This window comes from Notothenia rossii (assembly GCF_949606895.1).
Source record: "Notothenia rossii genome assembly, chromosome: 4".
Lineage (NCBI taxonomy): Eukaryota > Metazoa > Chordata > Actinopteri > Perciformes > Nototheniidae > Notothenia > Notothenia rossii.
The window spans coordinates 91761045-91786590 of record NC_136902.1 but is presented as its reverse complement, the minus strand read 5'-3'; the positions used below and the strand labels follow the sequence as shown (position 1 = coordinate 91786590).

General features: G+C 44.5%; 1 protein-coding gene across 1 annotated transcript in view; it reads right to left on the bottom strand.

The window, feature by feature from the left end:
• Positions 1 to 25244, bottom strand: part of LOC307034969 (NACHT, LRR and PYD domains-containing protein 12-like) — a gene marked incomplete at its 3' end in the record, with an annotated part of 263271 nt that extends 238027 nt beyond the window's left edge. The window contains exons 1-8 of the mRNA XM_079673893.1: positions 25176 to 25244; positions 24735 to 24857; positions 24238 to 24342; positions 22057 to 22256; positions 17875 to 19690; positions 17275 to 17448; positions 8390 to 8560; positions 1199 to 1369 (exon numbers count right to left, since the gene is read on the bottom strand). Of these exons, the coding sequence (XP_079530019.1) occupies positions 1199 to 1369; positions 8390 to 8560; positions 17275 to 17448; positions 17875 to 19690; positions 22057 to 22256; positions 24238 to 24342; positions 24735 to 24847 (2750 nt within the window). The 5' untranslated portion in view covers positions 24848 to 24857; positions 25176 to 25244. The remainder of the gene's footprint in view (positions 1 to 1198; positions 1370 to 8389; positions 8561 to 17274; positions 17449 to 17874; positions 19691 to 22056; positions 22257 to 24237; positions 24343 to 24734; positions 24858 to 25175) is intronic.
• Positions 25245 to 25546: the final 302 nt, after the last annotated feature.

Below are 25546 nucleotides of genomic sequence, written 5' to 3'. Positions count from 1 at the left end.
TAATCAAACAAACAAGACACAGGTGAGGAGGGAGGAGAAAACACAGGGGCACCAGCTGAACACAATCGGGTAATCAGACAGAAGGGAACCCTTTTCAAACTAAAACAGGAAACGGAGACAGACAAACTAAAACATAGACAGATCGTGACAAATAGATGCATAAATTACATATATGCACATGCTTGCTGTGCAATGTTTTACCATGGAACAAATGAATATGCTTCGCCAATAGTCAAGCTATATCCTACGTAACGGAGACCGAGATCTACGGGCCCAGAGATCACCTCCGTTACAAGATTATTTATCAATCTAAAAACACTAAAACTGCAAGACCTGGTTGACTATAAAACTCTCCAAATGATGTTCAAAGCCACAAATCAACAACTGCCTCATGGTATCCAGGGACTGTTCACTCAGAGGAAACCAACATGCTGAGAGGAAACTGCAAATTCAAAAAACCACATATACGAACAGATTCCTAATTTCACTGCATAGCAGAGAAAGGTGTTGATCTGTGGAATAGCTGTAATGATGAGCTGAAATACTGAGCAGCTTCATCTAAACTACAAAACGTTTCAAAAAAATATTCTAAATGGTTATGATCAGGAGCGGTGATTTCCTGCTTATTCTTGTCTCTGAGGTTTTGGTGGACCTGTAAAGATTTTTTTTTTTTTTTTTATTTGTACAAAGAGATCATTTTTTTTTATTTTTTTTAAACAACGTATCAAATATCACGGATGTTGATGACGATTAAATAAACTTTGATTTTCATGAACAATGTACGCTAGAGGGGTAGGACCAGAAACGTTTTTAAGTTTCTTCTTGCCCCTTTTAAACATGAAGGAAAATACTTATTAAATACTTTATTTTTATACGTTGAAAAGTATTTTGTTATTTTGCTTCTTTTTATTATTATTACTTTTTTAACAGTTTCAATTCATTGAATAATAATACAAAATAATAGTAATAAGAAAATAAAAAACTGAAAATATTAGATGTTTAGGAGTTTTAACAGAAATATTAAATAGTTGTATTTTTTATATCATCTTTTGAAAGCATGCTGCAGAATATAAGAGGAGTTTCAGGATTAAGAGGCTCAGTGAGGATCAGAGTGATATCAGCCTGATGTCTGCAGCTCAGAGTCAACACAACTCTCACATATTCATCTCAGCACACAAGTTCAAGATGGAGAACTGACCTGAGTGTCTCCAGTCTGCAGTCTGGACTCTCCAGAAGATCTCTCAGCAGCTTCACTCCTGAATCCTTCAGAGCGTTGCCACTCAGGTCCAGAACTCTCAGATGGATGTTGGACTTCAGAGCTGAAGCCAGAGCAGAACAGCTGATCTCTGACAAACTGCAGCTCTCCAGTCTGAATAAAGAGAACATGATGTAACTTTAGAAAACAATGTTCCTGTTTGAAATAACTCCAGGTTTAATAATCTGCTCAGAGCTGAAGAAGGTCAGAAAGTGGAAACTCCAAACAGGTTAAAAACTGTAAGATACAGAAAGAGGGAAAGAGCTCTCATTCATATTAAAGACAACGTGCTTCTACTTCAATAAAACGAGGAGACTTCACATCTGCTCCATCTCCACTAACTCATGATGTGCAGCCAGACAAATACAAACCACAGAAACTGATTCAACTCAAGATCACAACGTTTACAAAGATCACAATTCAGGATGAATTTTAAATGTGAAGAAAAACCTCCAGAATATGTATTTTAGGAACAGTGGAGTCATCAAATCACAGCATCTTCAGAGTGAACTATTCAGTCAGTATCAGCATCGAGTAGCTTCAGGAAACTGAGAACCAACAAATGGATTATTTATCAATCTAAAAACACTAAAACTGCAAGACCTGGTTGACTATAAAACTCTCCAAATGATGTTCAAAGCCACAAATCAACAACTGCCTCATGGTATCCAGGGACTGTTCACTCAGAGGAAACCAACATGCTGAGAGGAAACTGCAAATTCAAAAAACCACATATACGAACAGATTCCTAATTTCACTGCATAACAGAGAAAGGTGTAATGATGAGCTGAAATACTGTGCAGCTTTATCTAAAGTAAAAAACGTTTCAAAAAACGTACTAAATGGTTATGATCAGGGGCCTCATTTATAAAAGGGATATAAACATATATACAAATAAATACTCAAGTAGTTTCCTTCATGTTTATATTATACATTTATAAAGGGTTGTACGCTCAAAAATCTACGCAATGTTTGCGATTTATAAAATACTAACTTGACGGGAAAACGTGCGGTCCTCCACGCAAACTCTAACCCATGCGTACGCACTAAGCACAACAACGGGAGAGAAGAGAAACTGCGACACCGTTGGCAGAAGGAAGAATGGAGAGAAATATGTGGAAATAATAGCATAAATAAAATGTTACCTCTCATTTATCAGATATGAAGAATTCAAACGCCTGTTTGAGACTCCTCAGTGCACACAAAAACATAACTGGGAGAAATAAATAAATACGGATATGTTATTTAAAACCACCTGGAATATGTTGTGTTAATGTTATGAAATGTTTTCTCATAAATGATGCGGTAAGCAGGAGGACAGAATTACGTCTAAACTGACGCCGTGTTGCATTTCTGTAGGTTGTAGACACGAGCATGGTTTTATATACTACCACGTTTAATCGTGTTTTATGCCGGTTGCTAAGACTTGATAAGTTGCTCGTAAAACACAGGAGGTATGGAAACTAAGAACACCACATGTGGTAAATTGTACAGTGTAGTGCCGAGAGACGGGAGTCGGAGGCGGGGTATCGAAGGTACAAGCTAGACTTTTATTTAACATCAGAACAACATGTAAACAGCTTTCAGCCCGGGAAGATAAGACCGGGGGAAACAGGAAGTCCGGTCAACTCACTAATGTCCGTGCGGAACAATACCCCAACCCATAGTTCCGTGGGTGAATAATGTCAATCACCACACAAGCCCCCCCAGAATTCACCCATAGTCAAATCCCTCGCGCCTGGGAGGAAGTACCGCCCGACCCCGGCGCGTACGGACCACAGGGGCTGAGGAGGGCGGGGCCGCAGGCGAGGGCAGGGGCAGGGGCGCCAACGAGGGCGAGGGCATCCCCACAGGGGGTGAGGGGCGGGACATGGGAGGGCGGCCCCGACGTGGGGGCAGAGCCAACTCCAACGGCCTGGAAACGTCCACGTGAGCAGGCTTAATCCGATCAACGGACACAGTCTCAGGCCTGCCACCAACGTCCACAACCAGGCTCTTGTCCCCGGGACGTATGACCCTGAACGGACCGTTGTAAGGGGGGCGCAGGGGACCGCGGTGAGCGTCGTGGCGAATAAAAACGAGATCCGCCGACCGTAATCCGGGGGACACCCGGAAAGCTGGGTTGCTGTGCTGCGACGTGGGGACGGGCGTGAATGTCCCGGCGGTCTCCAGCGGGGAGGAGCACTGCCCGGCTGCAGACCAGGGCACAGTGGCGGTGGGAATGAATTCCCCGGGGACCCGTAGCGTCTGGCCATAGACGAGCTCCGCCGACGAGGACTGCAGGTCTTCCTTGGGGGCACACCTGAGGCCGAGCATAACCCACGGGAGCTTATCCACCCAGTTGCCGTCTGTCAATCCGGCACGCAGTGACGCCTTCATGGATCGGTGAAACCGCTCACACAATCCGTTAGCCTGGGGGTGATATGCGGTGGTGCGGTGCAGCTTGACCCCCAAACCCACAGCAACAGCGTTCCACAGCTCCGAGGTGAACTGAGAACCGCGGTCAGAGGAGAGGTCAGACGGGGTCCCGAAGCGCGCCACCCACGTGCCGATGAAAGCGCGGGCGACGTCGGAAGCTGACGTCGAGGTGAGGGGAACGGCCTCGGGCCAGCGGGTCGTCCTGTCCACCATCGTAAACAGGTAGGTGAAACCGTGAGAGGGGGGAAGCGGACCTACGAGGTCGACATTGACATGGTCAAACCTCCTCTCAGGAACCGCAAACAGTTCAAAAGGGGCCCTAGTATGGCGGTGGACTTTAGCCCGTTGACAAGCCACGCATGCGTCGACCCAGGACTTCACGTCCTTCTTAAGCCCCTGCCACACGAACTTCTGCGACACCAACTTCACGGACAGTTTCCTACCGGGGTGGGAAAGATTGTGAACCGCCTCAAAAACGGGTCGGCGCCAGTCCGTAGGGACTAGCGGTCGAGGCTGGCCCGTGGAGATGTCACACCACAGCTTCGCGCCCGAGTCACCGACCGTGACCTCCTCCAGTCGCAATCCCGTGACCGAGGCCTTGAGGGTCTGGACCCCGTGGTCAGAGGCCTGGTCAGCGCCCATGCGGAGGTAATCGAGGCCCAGCTGCACAGCTCCGATGACCGCTCTGGAGAGGCAGTCCGCGACCACGTTAGCCTTGCCAGCGATGTGTCGTATGTCCGTGGTGTACTCGGAGATGTACGAAAGCTGGCGTTGCTGTCGGGCGGACCACGGCTCGGCCACCTTGGACATGCAGAAAGTAAGTGGCTTGTGATCCACGAACGCCGCAAACTCCCGGCCTTCCAGCAGGAAACGGAAGTGGCGAACAGCCAAATAAAGACCAAGGAGTTCCCTGTCGAAAGCGCTGTACTTGCGCTCCCTGGGAGTCAACTGGCGGCTGAAAAAGGCAAGCGGTTGCCAGGCGCCGTTGACCCATTGTTCATGCACCGCGCCCACAGCGTAGTCAGACGCGTCGGTGGTGATAGCGATGGGGGCCCTGTGTGACGGGTGAGCCAACATGGCGGCTTCGCTCAGGGCGGCTTTGGTGGCATCGAAAGCGGCTTCCCTTTCAGCCGTCCAGTCTATGGCCTGGCCGGGGGACTTGTCCTTGAGGGCCTCGTACAGCGGGCGCATGGTGTGGGCCGCCCGGCGGATGAACCGGTGATAAAACGTCACCATCCCGAGGAACTCTCGGAGCGCCCGAGCTGTAGTCGGTCGTGGAAAGGCGGACACGGCCTCCACTTTCGATGGGAGGGGGGCGGCTCCATCTTTGCTGATGAGATGCCCGAGGAAGTGGATGGAGGACAACCCGAACTGACACTTTGCCGGGTTGATAATCAGGCCGTGTTGGCTGAGCCTCGCAAAAAGGACACGGAGATGTGCCTGGTGCTCTTCAGAGGAGGAGCTGGCGACAAGGATGTCGTCTAAATAGACGAAAATGAATGACATGTCTCTGAGCGCCAAATCCATCAGCCGCTGAAAGGACTGAGCTGCGTTCTTAAGTCCAAACGGCATACGCAGGAACTCGAAAAGCCCGAACGGCGTAATCACCGCAGTTTTGGGGACGTCTGAGGGGTGCACCGGAACCTGATGGTAGCCCCGCACCAGATCCACCTTGGAGAAAACCAGCTTGCCCGCCAGGTGTGAAGAGAAGTCCTGGATGTGAGGGACCGGGTAGCGGTCTGGCGTAGTGGCGTCGTTAAGGCGGCGGTAGTCACCACACGGTCGCCAGCCACCGGCTGATTTAGGGACCATGTGGAGCGGCGAAGCCCAAGGGCTGTCCGAGCGGCGGATGATGCCCAGACGCTCCATGCTGTCGAACTCCGACTTGGCGACCGACAGCATGTCAGGGTTGAGCCGCCGGGCCCTAGCATAGACTGGGGGGCCTTCAGTGTCAATGTGGTGCTCTACCCTGTGTTTGGTAGTGGCAGCGGAAAAGGTGGGCTGCGTCAAGTCGGGAAACTCACTGAGAAGGTGCTGGAACTTGTCACCCTGTGAGAGTGAGCTGGAGAGCCCGCTGAATGACGCCTCGCCGCGGGTACATGCGAACGAGGCAAACGTCAGTGCGTCCACCAGGCGGCTGTTCTTGACGTCCACCAGCAGTCCGTGAGCGCACAGGAAGTCTGCGCCAAGGAGGGCGAAGGAGATGTCAGCCGTGATGAAATCCCACTTAAACCGCTGACCCTCGAAACACAGGTCCACTGTCTTTGTGCCATAGGTGCGGATAGGGGTGTCGTTAGTGGACGTCAAAGGTGGGCCGTGGCCCCCACCGGCGGCGTCCTCCACCGTAGCCGGCAGGACGCTCCGCTGGGCTCCTGTGTCACAAAGGAGTCTGCGACCAGAGAGGGTGTCCCTGATGAACAGGAGCCGGTTGGATGTGCCCACGCTCGCGGCCACTACCGAGCGCAGGCCTTGGCGTTTCCCATTTCCTTGTAGGTGCAGGGGGGACGGCACATCCTCGCTTTCGCCCCATAGCGTGCATGGTACTGACACAGGCCAGGGCTGGAGTCGCTGACGTCGGCCCTGGAGCTTCTGCTAGGTGGCATGCCTCTACCAGGGAGCCGCTGCGTGTCGGGGCCAGCACCTCAGGGGTAAAACGCTGGGTGGCCAGGAAGAACCGGTCAGCTTCTTCGGCTAAAGCGCGTGGCTCAGTAATAGCCGTGTTAGCGAGCGCTGTCTGAACATGCGGCGGCATGTGCCGAAGAAACAGTTCTATGAACAAAAAATTGGGTTCTTCCGTACCTAGCAGGTTGAGCATCATTTCCATGTGGTCAGAAGGCTTGCTGTCTCCCAGGCTATGAATAGCGAGCAGGCGTCGGGCCCGTTCCGACCGAGACAGCTCGAAAGTCTTTAGCAGGAAAGCCTTGAACGCTGCATATTTATCCTGGGCAGGGGGAGATGTAATAAAGCCCACCGTCCGGGTCGCAGTGGAGCTTCCCAGTGCCGAAACGACGTGGAAATAGCGTGATTCGTCATCAGTTACTCCGCGGAGGGCGAACTGAGCCTCCGCCTGTGCGAACCATGCAGCCGCAGATGTATCCCAAAACTCCGGCAGTTTGAAAAAAACGGCGTTATTTGCCATGCTCGGTTCAGTCTCGGATCCTTCTACGAGACTTATGTCAGGGTCACCAATGTAGTGCCGAGAGACGGGAGTCAGAGGCGGGGTATCGAAGGTACAAGCTAGACTTTTATTTAACATCAGAACAACATGTAAACAGCTTTCAGCCCGGGAAGATAAGACCGGGGGAAACAGGAAGTCCGGTCAACTCACTAATGTCCGTGCGGAACAATACCCCAACCCATAGTTCCGTGGGTGAATAATGTCAATCACCACAACAGCTAATATAACACAACGCATTAGTTGTATTTCCTTTAACTGGTGGATTATGGATATAGTTGCTGATCGACAGCTGGAACACAAACTACCAAATACAAACACATAATTCAGATCCAGTCGTCATGACTCCACTCCGGAGGGATTCCCCCGTCATTTCTTACAGTTTCTCATCAAGGGGGGGTCTCCTGTCCCCGGTACAAACACACTGCCTGAGGAAGGCTATGTGTATTTATTTGTCATTAACCTTTTTCTGACCACTTATTATTTTTTTTTTGACGATCCGACCTCCATGCTGCTACTCTGGTTCAAACTGCATCCACCACACAATATGATTTATCTCCACCTCCCCAAAATAACCAAAATCTGACACGGTGTGAGATGTCTTTTTTAGCTGTTCTGTCGTCATTTCCTGCGATCTTCTCCATGCAGTCAGTCAAAATGAATGAATGAAAGAAAGGGCGTTTCTTTGACTATTTATAGGCAAATATGGGCGTTACGTGAAGCCCGCTAAAGCTGCTCCGCGTTTCGAGTCAAGAGATTTATAAAGGGAAACAGGCGTAGGAAGTACCATACGCACTTTCCTCGCTGGTACGCAATGTTTTGTGAATCGGAACATGATGGGAAATGTCTGTACCTGTTTTTTGGATTTCTACTACGTAAGCAACCTTCCCACATGAATCTTACACACTGCGTTATACATGAGGCCCCTGGACCGGTGATTTCCTATTATACATCTATTATTCTTGTCTCTGAGGTTTTGGTGGACCTGTAAAGATCCTTTATTTGTTTTTTTTATTTGTACAAAGAGATAATTTTTTCTTTTTTTTAAAACAACGTATCAAATATCACGGATGTTGATGACGATGAACTAAACTTTGATTTTCATGAACAATGTACCGTAGAGGGGTCGGACCAGAAACGTTTTTAAGCTTGTTCTTGCCCCTTTTAAACATGAAGGAAAATACTTGAGTGATTATTTTTATACCTTTAAAAGTATTTTGTTATTTTGCTTCTTATTATTATTACTTTTTTTTCTGTTTGTTGTTTTTTTTTTTTTTACATGTTCAATACATTGCATTATAATACAAAATAAAAGTAATAAGAAAATAAAAAACTGAAAATATTAGATGTTTTAACAGAAATATTAAATGGTTGTATTTTTTATATCATCTTTTGAAAGCATGCTGCAGAATATAAGATGAGTTTCAGGATTAAGAGGCTCAGTGCGGATCAGAGTGATATCAGCCTGATGTCTGCAGCTCAGAGTCAACACAACTTTCACATATTCATCTCAGCACACAAGTTCAAGATGGAGAACTGACCTGAGAGTCTCCAGTCTGCAGTCTGGACTCTCCAGAAGATCTCTCAGCAGCTCCACTCCTGAATCCTGGAGAGCGTTGAAACTCAGGTCCAGATCTCTCAGATGGATGTTGGACTTCAGAGCTGAGATCAGAGCAGCACAGCTGATCTCTGACAAGCTGCAGAGACTCAGACTGAATAAAGAAAACATGATGTAACTTTAGAAAACAATGTTCCTGTTTGAAATAACTCAATGTTTAATAATCTGATCAGAGCTGAACAATGTTTTAACGTCAGCAATGATGTAGAAACAAATCCCTGATCATCTGGAACTCTCTGAAGCAGTTTCTCTCATCAGATGTTTAACAACTCCTTCATCTCCCTCACAGCTCATCAGTACTGACAGCATCTCCACTGACTCATGGAGCACAGAGTGAGTCTGTGGAAGCTCAAACACTCTCCCTCGCATATTCCAACCCAGTCTCACGGCATTTCGTGTTATAGTGCCGAAATTAATGTAATCTATCGGTTCACCAACACGATTTTCCCAGTATGTTTCGTGCCTGCACCACGTCTTTTTGTCCGGTCGGGTCTTGGAAGACCGGAAGCTGTGTGGTTCATAAAAACATGTTCTTACTCAATATCAAGCCATGATTATTGTTTTTATTTTAAATTCTATAATGTCAGACTTTTTTTGCCGTCTGTGAGGAAAAGAAATGGGGCTCAGAGCCTCAGGATACCAACCCAGTCTCACAAAAAAAACGTGTAATAACTACATTGGTCCACAACGTAGGACATAGTATTTCTAAAAAAAGGCCTCTGAAATTGTAAGATCCCCCACCATTCTGATTTAGTTAAACTTATTAGTTTAACTAAATCTGCATCTAAAATTGTGGCATAGATAAGTTATTTTTCCCTGTGCCATTCTCCATTTACTCAACAATAACACATAATTATCCTTGTGTTTATTTATTTGTTTGATTAATAAACACAAGTTGGAGTCCGTCAGGACCGAGGGTCGGAGCAGCTCATTTGCTTTAGATAATTTTACACCCAGAAGTAAGTATTCTCTCCGTTTCGCTGGACAAACCCCGTGATAGTCCTCAAGCTCTGTGATTGGAGAGTGTGCTCCGAGGGTTACGCTGAGCGTCAAACAGCACTTGAAATGGGATGGAACCACGGCAGACTGTCCAAAACTGGATTTGAACGGGTCCACCCCGTCCCCCCCTCCCCCACCCCGTCCCCAGAACTACACATGCTGGCTATTGTGTTTTGCAACATGTTCTCTATGGCAAGTCTCCACTGGGAGTTGTAGTTTTTAAAAGACGTTTTCGTATTTCCCATAATAAGAAGTTGCCAGAATTAAACTATGTACATCCCTGGAGGTTTAGGGGATAGGAAACACTCACATTTAAAACATATAATTAATAAATGGGTGAAAATCATCGGAGGATGGTCTGGTGGTTCCTCGATTATAGCTCCTCCATTATCGCTCCTCGCTCCTCCGGCAAAAATAAGGCCATTGGGACGCTACTCAAGATGGCGCAGACAAATCAACTTCCGGTGAGACCGAGACCGAGGAGCGAGGAAATGAAAAATAAGAGAAGTGAGAAGGGCCCCGGGTGTCTTCCCTCCTACCTGTTTACTTGATTGTGTTCACCTGGTGCCCCTGTGTTTTCTCCTCCCTCCTCACCTGTCTCTTGTTTCGTTGATTAGTCTTGTGTGTATTTAAGTTCTGTTTTTGATGTCTGTCATTGTTGGTTTCTCGTTTGTCTGAGACTGTTCTCAGGGTAGTGTTCTGTTTTTTGTCACCTACACCTGGAAATAAAGGTATTTTTCTCTGTTCAACCTGCATTTGGGTCCTGCCTGTTTCACTAACCTTAACAGAAGAAACCAACCAAGGATGGGCCTAGCAGATCCTTTTGAGCTGGAATTACTCAGTTTTTCCTTTTCTTTGGCTGGCTGCTCTGATAGGTGGAGGGAAGCGTCCGGTGTTCAGCAGCGAGAGGCTGCTCTGGCTGAGGCGCACCAGATGGCTATGGAGAAACCATGCTTGGTGAAATTCTTACCTGGCTGGATTTAGGACTTCCTCTCGGTGTGTGATTCCCGGCCTGTTAACCCCAGGCGTGCTGTCCCCCTGCCTCCCGGTTCCAAGCCTGACACCATAGGTCTCTGTGTGTTCCATCTGGAGTCAACCTCTGCTTCTTCCCCAGTTCCTGCTCCTGTCCAGGAGCCGTTCTCTGGAACTCGTCTGGCTTTTGGAGGTCCACGGAGCTCCTAAGAGAGGGAGTCGCAAGTCCAGGCAAGCAGCCCGAGCCCCAAGAGCCATGGTTCCGGCCCCAATCCTTGCCCCAGCAGCCATGGTTCCGGCCCCAGTCCTGGCCCCAGCAGCCATGGATCCAGCCCCAGTTCTGGCACCGGCAGCCAGGGTTCCGGCCCCAGCAGCTAGGGTTCCGGCCCCAGCAGCCAGGGTTCCGGCCCCAGCAGCCAGGGTTCCGGCCCCAGCAGCCAGGGTTCCGGCCCCAGTTCTGGCCCCAGCAGCCATGGTTCCGGCCCTGGTTCCGGCCCCAGCAGCCATAGTCCCTTCTCTAGTCCCTCCTCTAGTCCCCTCTCTAGTCCCCTCTCTAGTCCCCTCTCCAGTCCCTCCTCTAGTCCCTTCTCAAGACCCCTCTCTAGTCCCTCCCCTAGTCCCTTCTCTAGTCCCCTCTCTAGTCCCCTCCTCTAGTCTTTCCTCTAGTCCCTTATCTAGTCCCTTCTCAAGACCCCTCTCTAGTCCCTCCTCTAGTCCCTTCCCAAGTCCCTTCTTTAGTGCCTTCTTTATTCCCTTCTCTATTCCCCTCTCTATTCCCCTCTCGAGTCCCCTCTCGAGTCCCCTCTCCAGTTTCCTCTCAAGTCCCCTCTCGAGCCCCCTCTCCAGTCTCCTCTCAAGTCCCCTCTCGTGTCACCTCTCAAGTTCCCTCTCAAGTCTCCTTTCGAGTCTCCTTTCGAGTCTCCTCTCGAGTTCCCTCTCGAGTTCTCTCTCCAGTTCCATCTCAAGTCCCCTCTCCAGTCTCCACTCATGTCCCTACTCAAGTGCCGTTGGAGGTTCCGCTGGGGGTCCTGCCAACTCTATGTCCTGTCCCGTTGGGGGTCCCGCCGACTAGTCTTCTGCCGGGGGTCTTCTTCTCCGGTTCCTCTCCGGCCGACACTGGGTCCTACACGGCCTCCAGAGCTGTCCCGTCAGAGCCTTCCTGCCCGTCCTCCGGAGTTGTTCTGTCGCCGCATGCTTCGCCCTCGAGCCCGGCCCCCTGAGTCCCGCGGTCTTCGCCCTCCATGGTCTCTGCCTTGCCCCCGGGCCGTCCGCCCGAGACCCCACCATGGACTCTGCCTTACCCCCGGGCCGTCCGCCCGAGACCCCCACCATGGAATCTGTCTTGCCCCCGGGCCGTCCGCCCGAGACCCCCACCATGGACTCTGCTTTGCCCCCGGGCTGTCAGCCCAAAACCCGTCCTCCAGACCCCCTCCACCCACCCTGGTGGCCCTAGTTTTGTTATTGTTATTTAATAATTCTGTGTTCTTTATTTATTGATTGTTCAATACCTGACAAGGCCGGAGATTAAAAACTTGGGTCGCAGGTTCCTCAACAGTGCATTACAAGACATCTATCAATATGTGTGTATACCTCCACCATTAAACTGTCATATTCTGCACATTTCTTATACTATCTACATACATCTTATAAGAGTATAATACATATGTATAATATCAATTAAAATAAGTGCTTCAACATAGTTAACATTGCTGGAGGTATGCACAAAGTTTTTCATTCATTGCATTACTACACCGTAGTTGTGTATATGATATGTCAATAAACCTTAGAAAATCTTGAAAGGGATGTGCAAAATAGTCATTATATACAGTCTTAAATTAACTATTAGTAGAGAATAACGAGTAATGAATATACTTTATAGGGATCCTATTAATATCTAATAATACAAATAATGAAATTCAATAACATGCTTTAACCACTAGGTGTCCCTTTATATCAGCTGTGCACGTTTAAGGTGTAAATACAGCCTATCTACGAATTGGATCAAATATAAAAGTCAGCCGAATTAGTGTTGATACTGCGAGGAGACGTATTGTTTAATTGCTGATATATTTATGATCCACGTCACGTTTTCAGTGTTGGCGGCAGTTCCTCATGTTTGTCTAGAAGTCTTCTTAACAGGGCTCTATAAATAGAGAACTACAGCAGATGTGTAATATTTAACGCAGCCGAACCGTGTATTACAATGCCGTTATGTGATGACCCCCAAAGAGAAAAGCAAGCATTTTAATGGCCAAAACTAACCTTAAAATAGGCATTTTCCACCGAGAATAAAACGAAGTTCGGCCATGTTTTTTTTTTTCTGCAGGGAGAAATTTGAAGATCACGTGACATCGATGCCAGCCATTGGAATCAATGATCAAAAAAACGTGGGGATCCTACAATTTCAGAGGCGTTTTTGTAGAAATACTACGTCCCAAGTTGTGGACCAACGTAGTTATTACACGTTTTTTTATGAGACTTGGTTGAAAATACTGAAATATGTATTTTTTAAATCTTTTTTTCCTTCTAATTTTTTATTATTTTCTAAATAACACACTGTTATTTACTCAACAATAACACACAATTATCCTTGTTTTTATTTATTTGTTTGATTCCATAATCTCTGGCTCTCTTGCCATCTGTCAGGAACTGAATTTAAAAATAAAGTCACCGGAAACAGACCTATATATGGGACATTTCGAGCACATTGCGATACACAGCCACTTAACTGATTACCCAAGATCATCAGCTATGGTTGAAGCTCGGTGATTGGATGTTTTATCCGCAATGCACGTTGGGATATGGTGTTTATGCGATATGAAATCCGAAAAAAAAAGAAGAAGAAAATAATACTTTCATCTCAGTGTGCTTGCTTTTCTCTTTGAAAGTCATCACATAACGGCATTGTAATACACGGTTCGGCTGCATTACATATTAACTATCTGCCGTAGTTCTTTATTTATAGAGCCCTGCTGAGAAGACTTCTAGACAAACAGGAAGAACTGCTGCCAAAACTGAAAATGTGACGTGGATCATAAACATCTTCAATTTCTCTTCACACAATACGTCTCCTTGCAGTATCAACACTAATTCGGCTGACTTTTACATTTGATCTAATTCGTAGATAGGTTATATTTACACCGTAACGGTGCACAGCTGATAGAAAATGACTTGTAGTTTTTAAAGATATTACTGATTTTCTGTGAATATAAGAATGTAAATACTGAGTTGAGAGAATAGTCAGGGGTTTTGGGTGATAGGAGACACATCTATGGAATCAGAATTTCAATATCTAACCGTTAAATGATGGATATACCTTTCTGTCTGTGATGTTTTACAAATCAGATATTAATTTGTAGAAGTAAAACATGTGAAATAATATAGCATCTTCAGATGTTATAGATACATAAGTGTCCTACACTAATAATAAACAGTTATTATGCCATTGTATGCTGTGTGTACCTTATTCGTAACATCTTCAGAAACTACCTTTCCAACTCCTCAAGTTGCTTGTCTTTGACTGTTGCAGGTTCAAATATTCCACAAATATTTGTGTGGATACAAAAATACAGCTTTCAAGAACTAAACTGGAAACTTATATTGGAAAGTAGAATTTATTGTGTTAACACTTTAAACTTGACAGTTTTTCAACCCGCACCACCTAGTGGTTAAAGCCCAATATTGAATTTTTGTGTTGAATGTGTTATATTTGATGAAAAAAATATTAAGAGTACATACACATTAGGGGGAAAGTAGAAGGTCAATGATAGAAATATAGAATATAAAAATTCAAGAAGATACTATAATTCAGAGGTGCCCAGTACGTCGACCGCGGTCGACCGGTCGACCGCGGGGGCAATGCTGGTAGATCGCGAGTCATTCATAAAAAAAAAAAATCCAGCTCCGTTAAAATAGACAAAACAGGTTTTGATCCCTCCCCCCTTGGCCTCCCTGCCACTTAATTCAGGAGTTTACTTGATTGACAGAAATGCAAAAGCGATACAAAATCAGTCAAGTGCCGGGAGAGACAAACAACAAAATGAGTGCGGGAACGAGCAAAAAGCTAAAGACATACCACTTCCACACAGAATGGGAGGGAGAATCTTTTTTTGTGATGTCACATTCAAAGGTTATTTGCCTTATTTGTAAAGCAAGCGTCGCTCTGCCAAAGAAAGGTAACGTGGAGAGGCATTATCGGAGTGTTCACAAGGCATATGACAGCGACTTCCCTCCGAGTAGCGAGTTGAGAAAGGTCATGTATTATTGCTACACAAACATTATCTCTTAGTCTTAGTGTCGCCAACTCGTTTCTAACATGCAAAAAGACAAACAAATGCGTCTATGGTCGGTGTATTTTCTATCTTTCCAATCCAGAAGAGATCTCTCTCTCCCCCGTCTGTTTGCAAGGGGGCGGGGCAGTTTACACACACGCAGCTGCTACATGCAGCAACACACGGAGGAGATGGTGGAGAGAAGCGCTCCAAGGTGTGGTTACATGTTACCCGTCTTGAGGTGGACAATGCTCGTCACCAAAAGTGTTTAGCATGTCAGGGCGGTAACACGAGCAATTTGTCTAAACATTTAGCAAAAGTGCACCACATCCAGACGGAGGAATGCACCGGGTTCGACTGTCTTTCTAGTAGCTCTGTAGCCTCATCCACGAGTAACGTTTCCACGTCAGGTGTTATGTATGCTAGCAGCAACACACAGAGTTAACTACATTATACAAACATGAGTTAATGATTAGAGGTAACTGAGTTATTTATTTTGTTAAAGTTTCAGCTATTCTGTTTACAGTTCTGTCATCAGATTATTTAATAAGATTTGTTAAAACATTGTTGTTTCTTTTGATGTGAAATATTATTTATTTAATTCAAATAAAAAGCAATGTTAATTTTGTTCAAAATGTGTTTAGTTAATTTAATAATATATGTACTTTTGAATCAAGTATTCATCTTTATTGTCTTCATTGTTAGTTTCCACATGCCTAAAACAACCTCAAACTAAATCTAAAAGTTGAAGGCTAAATAAGAGCGTTTGAGAAATTGTGCAAGGCACACAGTAGTAGTCCGAATAGTCGATTAATCGTTTCATTAATCTATAGATTAATCGATAATCAAATTAGTCGTTTGTTGCAGCCCTATTGTAGTTATCCAATGTAAAAATAAAACGTGTTATTCAGCAACCCTTGCAATTTGGGATTTTATTTTTGGTTGGTAGACCTCGGTTAGTTGGTCATTTCAAAAGTAGCTCACCAGCCAAAAAAGTGTGGGCACCCCTGCTATAAGTGATCTCTACAATAAAAAAAGTTTAGTGCCGGACGTCCAAAGATATTAATAGGAGGATGTGCAAAACAGACAAACTAATGAGGCTTTATTTAAACATTAAATAATACTTTAGGTTACGGTCTTCTTTTAAATAAGAAAAAAGCATTGGGGGTATCTACAGATAAATATTAAGCCTGACAAAGTACTTAACGTCTAATATGTTGCATGGTTTGTTTTGGGACTTGACAATCAACTTTCCTGCAATGTTAACTATGTTGAAGCCGTTATTTTAACTGATATTATACATATTTATTATACTCTTATAAGATGTACAGTATGTAGATAGAATAAGAAATGTGCGGAATATGACAGTTTAATGGTGGAGGTATACACACATATTGATAGATGTCTTGTAATGCACTGTTGAGGAACCTGCGACCCTAGTTTTTCATTCATTGCAAAACTACACCGTAGTTGTGTATAATATGATATGTTAATAAACCTTTGAAAATCTTGAAATCTTGAAAGGGATGTGCAAAATAGCCATTATATACAGTCTTTAATGAACTATAAGTAGAGAATAACGAGTAATGAATGTGCTTTATAGGGATCTGCAGATAAATGTTTAGTCTTTTCAAGCACCAACTATCAAATATCTCGCGGGGCTGGACCCGTTCGAGTCCAGTTTTGGATAGTCTGCTTTGGTTTCACTGAGTCTTCGGCCATCCTAAACTCCCCCAAAAATATTTGTCACTCCGAATCGAAGGGGAAAAACACAAAAGCATTGTACAAAATTTAAACCAATCAATGTTTTGTAATTAACAAGGATAAACTGATGTTTTTAGTTCATGAGTACTGCAGATTACTTTGAAAACTTTGAGACCGGAAATACTGTTTTCACCGCAAACTGTTGCCTGGCAACGCAATTATGTTGATAGCTGAGGCTGATAACTTTATTTTGAAATTCAGTTCCTGGCAGACGGCAAAAAAGTCTGAGATTATAGAATTAAACAAATAAATAAAAACAAGGATAATTGTGTGTTATTGGTGAGTAAATAACAGTGTGTTATTTAGAAAATAATAACAAATTAGAAGGAAAAAAAGATTGAAAAATTACTGATTTCAGTATTCTGATGTTCTGAGCCCCATTTATTTTCCTCACGGACGGCAAAGAAAGTCAGACATTATACGATTTAAAATAAAAACAATAATCGTGGCTTGATATTGAGTAACAACCTGTTTTAATGAACCCCACAGCTTCCGGTCTTCCAAGACAAAAAGACGTGGTGCAGGCACGAAACACACTAGAAATACATTTCTTGGAAAATCGTGTTGGTGAACACGAATCAATAGATTACATTTCGTGACTATAACACGAAATGCCGTGAGACTGGGTTGCACATTCACCTTCTCTGATCTTTGTTATTCTGCTCAATATTCAACCATTATCAAAAACAGAACAACATAATTAAAATGTATTTGTTCTCGGGAAAATTCTACGAATTATAAATACTGGAAAAATATATATAATTACCATAATTATATTATTATATCGAGTTATTGAACTGACCTGAGAGTCTCCAGTCTGCAGTTTGGACTCTTTAGTGCAGAACTCAGCAGCTCCACTCCTGAATCCTGCAGATCGTTGTGACTCAGGTCCAGCTCTCTCAGATGGGAGGGGTCAGACTTCAGAGCTGAGGCCACGACTTCACATTCAGTCTCTGAGAGTCCACAGCCAGTAAGCCTGTCACACAAATATCACTAAAAGAGTTAGCATAAAAGAGAGGAAACATTATATTAACTTCATGAATTTGGTGAAACAAGTTAATGTTCTCAGTAACATTCACTGTTAGTCAACTTAATTTAATAATAGAGTTTTCTATATTCGTTGTCAGCCTGTCAGAACTTATTTTAAACTCTTAAAAACAGATGTTGAACAAATTGAACGATCTATGAATTACTGATTTCACTGATCACTGTGAAATACTGCTGTATGTTGTGATCACATGCTGCTCTGAGAAAACCTCTAAAGTCCTTAATTTGTTGGACAAGTAATATGAAATGAACTAAAACTATAAAAGGGAATAATCAATATAATAAATAGAATCACTGAGATTTGAAGAACTAAACTTCTGATCTAGTTTATAAAGCTAATCACATCTGGACTTACTCAGCCTTCCTGCAGTTCCTCACAGCTGGAAGCAGTCTCCGTCGTCCCTCCTTTGATGTGTTGTACTTCTTCAGGTCCAACTCATCCAGAACCTCCTCTGACATCTGCAAAATGTAGGCCAGAGCAGAGCAGTGGATCACAGAGAGTCTCTTCTCTGATCTGTTCCCTGACTTCAAGAACTCTGTGATCTCCTGATTTACTGAGAGGTCCTTCATCTCTGTCAGACAGTGGAAGATGTTGATGCTCCTGTCAGGAGAGATTTTATCACTGTTCATCCTCTTCAGGTTGTTGATGGCTCTCTGGATGATTTCTGGACTGTTGTCTGTGCGACCCAGCAGTCCTCCTAACAGACTCTGGTTGGACTCCAGAGAGAGTCCGTGGAGAAAGCGGACAAACAGGTCCAGGTGGCCATTTTCACTTCTTAGGGATTTCTCCATGGCTCCCTTCAGGAAGACATCCAGGGATGGGTAATCATAATAACTGTTATCACTGTTCTCATAGGACCAGATTCCCTTCAGGAAGTCCTTCAGTACCTCTGTGTCTCTGTTGGTGTAACAGTGGAACATGTAGACTGCAGCCAGAAACTCCTGAATGCTCAGATGAACAAAGCAGTAGACTGTTTTCTGGAAGATCACACTCTCTCTTTTGAAGATCTGTGTACAAACTCCTGAGTGCACCGAGGCCTCGGTGACATCCAGACCACAGCGCTGCAGGTCTTCTTGGTAGAACATGATGTCTCCTTTCTCCAGATGTTCAAACGCCAGCCTCCCCAGCTTCAGAAGAACCTCCCTGTCAGCCTTCGTCAGCTGCTGTGGACTCGTCTCATGTCCCTCTTCATACTTCTGCTTCTTCCTCTTGGTCTGGACCAGCAGGAAGCGTGAGTACATGTCAGTGAGGGTCTGGGGCAGCTCTCTTCTCTGGTCTGTAGTCAACATGTGGTCCAGAACTGCAGCAGTGATCCAGCAGAAGACTGGGATCAGACACATGATGTGGAGGCTCCTGGAGCTCTTGATGTGAGAGATGATTCTGCTGGACAGGTCTTCATCACTCCATCTCCTCCTGAAGTACTCCTCCTTCTGGGCGTCAGTGAAGCCTCGTACTTCTGTCACCCTGTCCACACACTCAGGAGGGATCTGATTGGCCGCTGCAGGTCTGGAAGTTATCCAGACGAGAGCCGAGGGAAGCAGCTTCCCCCTGATGAGGTTTGTCAGCAGCACGTTGACTGAGGACTGCTGAGAGACATCAGACACAACCTCATTGTTTCTGAAGTCCAGAGAAAGTCTGCTTTCATCCAGGCCGTCAAAGATGAGCAGCACTTTGCAGACAGCCAGCTGCTCTGCTGTGAGCTTCTGTAAGGTTGGATGGAAAACATGGAGCAGCCTGAGAAGACTGTACTGCTCACCTTTGATCAGGTTCAGCTCCCTGAAGGAGAGCGGGATCACCAGACTGATATCTTGGTTTCCCAAACCCTCGGCCCAGTCCAGAGTGAACTTCTGCACTGAGAAGGTTTTTCCAACTCCAGCGACTCCGTTGGTCAGGACCGCTCTGATGAGAGTCTGTTGGTCAGGTAAGGCTTTAAAGATGTCCTGGCACTTGATTGGAGTGTCATGGAAGGTCTCTTTCTTGGAAGCTGTCTCCAGCTGCCTCACCTCATGTTGGGTATTAACTTCTTCACTCTGGCCTTGTGTGATGTAGAGCTCAGTGAAGATGCTGTTGAGGAGGGTTTCACTTTGATCAGTTCCTTCAGTCACACGTTCACATCTCCTCCTCAGACTGAGCCTATGTTCATCTAGAACCTCCTGCAGACCACTATCTGCTGGAAGAGAAGGAAACAGGAGAGAATTAGAGGATGAAAATAAAACTTAAAATAGACATGGTTTAAAAAGTGATGATTTTAATAAAACAGCTTAATGTCTACGCTGAAAAACACGATACTTAGCATAACAGATGAACCAGGAAGAATTCTGGACATAAAGACAACAATCCATCAGATATCTTTACTATCTTCTGTAATATTCCTTTGCAGGGCTAACGCTCCCCCGAGCTTAAGATCTGTCAAGTATTTTGTAAGTATACCTAAGAAAAACACTGCTGTCTGTTTTCTCATTCACACTTCAAAATAACGCCTTGAAGAAGAACAATGCTTTACAACGCGACACTAAACAAAATATGAATTAAAATGAACAATTCTGGACATGAAGACTCCAGAAGGAACAATCAAATACTAGCTGGCAGAGATCTTTACTATTCTGACCGGAGGTCTTCTCCCTCTGTGCCGCTGCTTGGCCCCGTGTTTTGTTTTTAAGCTGAGGTGCCAAACTGGGTCCCTCTCATTTCCGCTTCTCTTGTGGTGGCTGCAGCCTGGCGTGGTGACGCAAATTGTTTGGCGTGGCAGCGTTCATGTCCTACTCTCTACCGGTCAGGTAAAGCACTGTGCAGTCTGATCTCCAGCGCATTAAAGGAGGCATTTGCTCCACCATTGGTCTCTTTCCCTCCCTTGTCGGCTCTGTGGCTGCGCCTGGCCGCACAAGGTGGTACCTATGAGCCCCCCCATATTATAAGTTAAACCGTTACTTTCATACAGATTTGGTAGTAATTCGAATCCCCTTTTTTATTGTAACTATTCTCCCTCCCTACCTTTGGCCATCATTCCCGTTTGGGCGCTCTGTGAGCTTGGCTCATCGCTGTGGCTCGTCGCTGTGGACAGGCCCAGACTGCTCGCTCTGGCCTGTTGCTGGAGCCGTTCTTGGCGTCAGGGAATCCGACTATGGACACTTGTTTATTCTTTGCTGTCCTTTACATTTACTTTAAATTTGATTTAATTTGTTTATTCATTTGTGTTGTTTACATTCATTCAGATTTGGTGTATTTTGTTGTTTTCCTTTGTTTATCCTTCTGTCACAAACCTTCTGTCAGAACCCTAACATTTTATCTTGTGCTGGACAGGTGCTGTGGGCCTGAGGCGGCAGACTCCCTGGTGGTGGCAGTGGTTTCCTTCACGTGTCCGTTTTGAGTGGTGTGCACTGTGCAGTGTAACGGGTGATTTAGTTTGGACCCCTTACTCCCCTTTTTGTTAAAGGTGGGGTAGGTAAGTTTGAGAAACCGGCTCGAGATACACTTTTTGTTATATCCCATGGAATGCTCTTAACATCCCGATAGCAATGAATATCTGAAGTGCTTTGACAATAAATACATAAACAAACTCATCTCGTGCCCTCATTGGTCATATGCGCGTTCGTGTGTGTTGGAGGAGGGGCTCTGTGAGGAAGTGGCAGATTTTTTCCGGCTGTGTATTTTCAAATTCTAGCGCACTCAAGCTGGGTTCTCCAAAATTACCTCCCCCACCTTTAAGTGACAGTCCTCAGTTTCAGTGTTGTTTTTCATTTAGAGCATTTGTTTTAGTAACATTAGGGCGAAAATGTAATTAAAAAACAGTATTTGCTTTAATATAAGGTAATGAACAGTTTAATCTCCACTGTACATCCGGGCCTCTGATTTGGTTTAGTTCCAATACATCTTAATATTGTAACCTTTTTTTTGGACGGGGGCCACAGGGGGAGTCCCTGGTCAGTGTTGCAGGGGCACTGGCCCCTGTTGCCCCCCCCTAGAACTACCCCTGCTGTTCAGAGATGGGAAGTAGTGTGAACGGAGGAACTGCTTACATTGTGGTTGTCAAATATCACTATGACCACTCGAGCTGGTTTCTCCAAAAGTAGCTTCCCCATCTTTAACTGGTCCCAGCCCTGTCCTTTTCCCCAAAGTGGGTATTTTATTAAAATGTATTGTGTGTGGTGTTTTTAGATATTTTGTATGTTATAAATAAATATGTATTCTGACCCTTAAAACTGTCTCTGCCCGTGGTGTAAAACGAACCTGATTGTCCTTAACAGTATTATACCTAGTTTTTGGTGGCGTTGTCAGCAACCGACTTCTAACACCTAGCCGCACCAAACCGCCACACTATCATACGTAAATATTATCTTTGTACAGGGCTAATGTTTCCCTGAGATTAAGCCCGTATGCGTTTTTTAAGGAACACTGCTGTCCCATGGTAAATATTTGTGTACACACTTTAAAAGCAAAGCCTTGAAGAAGGGATCAGATGATACAGTGTTTCTATAGAAGAGCAGACACCCAGCACCCACACAGCGGTAAAGAGGCTGCACGTGTTCGGCCTCTTACTTTGTAAAATGCTCCATCTTTCTCCACACTGAGGACAGCAGGAGTCTCCTGATGGAGGAAGCTGCTCCCAGTATGAGGCGATGCACTGTCTGCAGAACCAGTGTCCACAGCTGGTAGAGACTGGATCCTTCAGGACGTCCTGACACAGAGCACAGCTGGACAGCTGCTCCTCCACAGGAACAGGACTCTTCCTCTTCCCTCTGTGGAGATGAACACATCCTTTACAGCAGGGGTTCCCAACCTTTTTTCCCAAGAGCCCCCCCAAATGACTCCTGTTGGAAGTTGCGCCCCCCCCTACCAGCGGTAATTAAAGTTTAAAAGTCTCTTGGAGTGACTTTGATGGTTATTGGACTCAGGATTCATTCATGTGGCTTTTAGTGATAATGATGTATTGCTTTACAATTATATGTAAACAAAAAGAGGAACAAGTCTAAATATGATATTTGGCCTCAAATCATCTGAGGCCTGGCTTGCGCCCCCCCCTGCGATCTCTGGCGCCCCCCCAAGGGGTTGGGAACCACTGCTTTACAGCACTTTACATTAGTGGAGCTGATTCTCACCAAAGGTAGAACAATGTGGCAAATTCTAGATGGTATTTTAAAAAGGACTATATCTCTATTTAATATTTCTTTGTGATCAGGTAGTTTCAAATGACTAAAAAAGCAAACAGCCTCCTGTCTGGATTCATGACATCACCCAGAGGAGCACATGTTCCCTGTATCTACTAAGACACACATCAGCTGTATTCATCTGGCACACTTTAGCATTATAAACACAATTTGCATGGAATTTGCTTTGTGAAGTATTTACTATAAAAATATGGAAAGGAGGTCGAAATAACAACGTAATGAAAGTGATTAGTAAAAAGCCAGAGTTAATGCTTCGTCAGGTCTGTCTGCAACACAACGAGCAAAACACTTTAAAATGTTTGTTTTCTGAATTAAATCAGTTTCATTAAAACTAGGCTAACTTTGTAGCTGATCCATCAACACTCAAAATAACTCCATCCAGTCATTAGAACAGCAGCTATTATATTGTTAGCACCACAGACAGTCTCTGGTTTATACAGGTACATGAATAACCCTGATTTAATATGAGGTGCTGTAGAGCTCTGGCTGCTGATGTTCCCTCTTCTGATTCACGTCAGATCGTCAGTGACGTCAGGATCTCCATGTTTTAACGATGATATATGTTGTTTTAATAAATAGTATTTATCCATATTATTGTCATTTTAAACCCATTGTATGCCACTGATACATTGATGATATAATAGCATATTGAATTTCCTTAAACAATGTTTACTGTCCTCTATTCTCCTGGTTTACTATACTCTACGGCAGGGGTCACCAACCTTTTTTAGGGTGAGGGCTACTTTAAAAAAATAAAACAAGTCGGAGGCTACTTTTACTCCTTTTTTTGTTTTTTGCAGTGTATATATTTAGCACATTTTAACGTTAATATGCTTACCTTTAACCTTTGTGTGCTGTTTGGGTCTGTGGGACCCGTTTTCAGTGTTTACTAAAAGAACATGTTTGCAATCAAATTATTTTAACCTGCTTTATTTGGGGGTGGACGGGCCTCAGCTCCTCTAGGGGGGTCCGGGGGCGTGCTCCCCCGGGAAGATGTTTTTTAAAATGTTGAAGTGAAATGCTGGTGCACTCTGTTGTATCCATACATTCTGGTGAATTTGTGAATACAGCTTTCAACACTCATATGAAAGGAAGCTGTATACTTTTCAATAATCAAATCATCTTTAGAATATGATCACAACCAATAACAAATCATTTAAACTGGTTTATTCTTATGTTATGTTACCTAGTACATTCTTTCTTTCTATTTTTCTATATTTTACTAATCACTCCCTTTTTAAACTGTTTTTTTTTTTTTTTTTTACTGTCCTATACACATTGGAATGATTTCTTAATTTATCTATATTAAATAGATAAAGGTGTGCTCTCCCAGCTCTCTCGCTCGCTCTCTCTCCCTCCCTCCCTTGCCCCTGCGGGCGACTAAGTGCCCGCGGGCACCGTGTTGGCTACCCCTGCTCTACGGTGTTTCTATAATATCTTGCTGTGTTTCCTGTACCTATCTGCCCCCATAATGAAAGAACAGTTCAGATTATCCGATTATATAATAACTGAATCCTCTTCAGTTCAGTTTACAGCAGAAACAGACTCTTACTTTGGGTCTGAGGGTCCAGGTTCATCTCTGAAGAGTGGAGGAAAGTCTTTAGACCAGTCACTGTTCAGAGACAGACAGCTGGGGACTGGAGACTCTGCTCTCCGTCTGTGGAAACAACACATGTTTTAAATATCATTAGTTCTTGTTGAGAGCAGATTTTGACCTCAGTCTGTTTACCCGATTAAAGATATCTGGACTTGTTCTGAACTTTCAGTCGTGCTTGAGGGTTTCTGCTGTTTCAGTTCATTTGACAGTGAAAGGTTTTACATGTTTGTATTTTATTAGCTCTCTTTAACACAAAGTCCAACATGTAGAGTGTGAGGATGATTTCACTAGTAGATCATTTACTATCGCTGATGATGCCAAGGAGCAAGAGTTCAATTAAACTTTGTTACTGTACTCTACTAAATGTCTTTGCTCCGATCATTAAAGAACAGTTCAGATTAACAGATTATATCAAATCTGAATCCTCTTCAGTCTACAGTAGAAACTCTTACTCTGGGTCTGAGGGTCCAGGTTCATCTCTGAAGTTCAGAGGTCTGGGTTTAGAGCGGTCACTCTTCAGAGACAGACAGCTGGAGACTGAAGACTTGTCCTCTTCCTCACTCATCTTCTCCAGTCTGAGAGACACACACACAAACACACACACACACACACACACACACACACACACACACACACACACACACACACACACACACACACACACACACACACACACACACACACACACACACACACACACACACTTTACTGGGCAGATTATGTAACTCTGATGAATCGGAAAGCAGGAAATTAAAAGGTTTACAGCATCTGAAAATGTCCCATTGGACTCGAGGAAATATATTTTTTCGATAACATATTTTGTATACATACAGTTTAACAGAGTTCATTATGAATGTCTTGAAAACGCAGCAGAGCCTGCTGTTAACACTCACCCTATTTTCTTCCTCCTGCTCTGTTGAAGTGTAAAATGGCGTCTGACTTCTTACTTGGACTTCAACACCCTCACCTGTCTGGAGCTCCTCCCTTTGTTTAATCACCAGCCTTATCAGCTGGACAGGTACACATCCAGGGATTCTTTTCAGTAAGATAGAAAAAGACATGCAGCTAAACACAAGCAGAACAAAGTTATAAAATAATACCACATTGTGAAAATAACCCAGTAGAAGTAAACATCCTGCATTCAAAACCTCACGAAAGTTAAAGGTCTCCTATTATCCTGTTTTTCATCAATACTGTATATCACAGGTCTAAGATATATCCAGAGCCTGTCTCTGATTGGCTAAAACACCAAACAGATCATTGC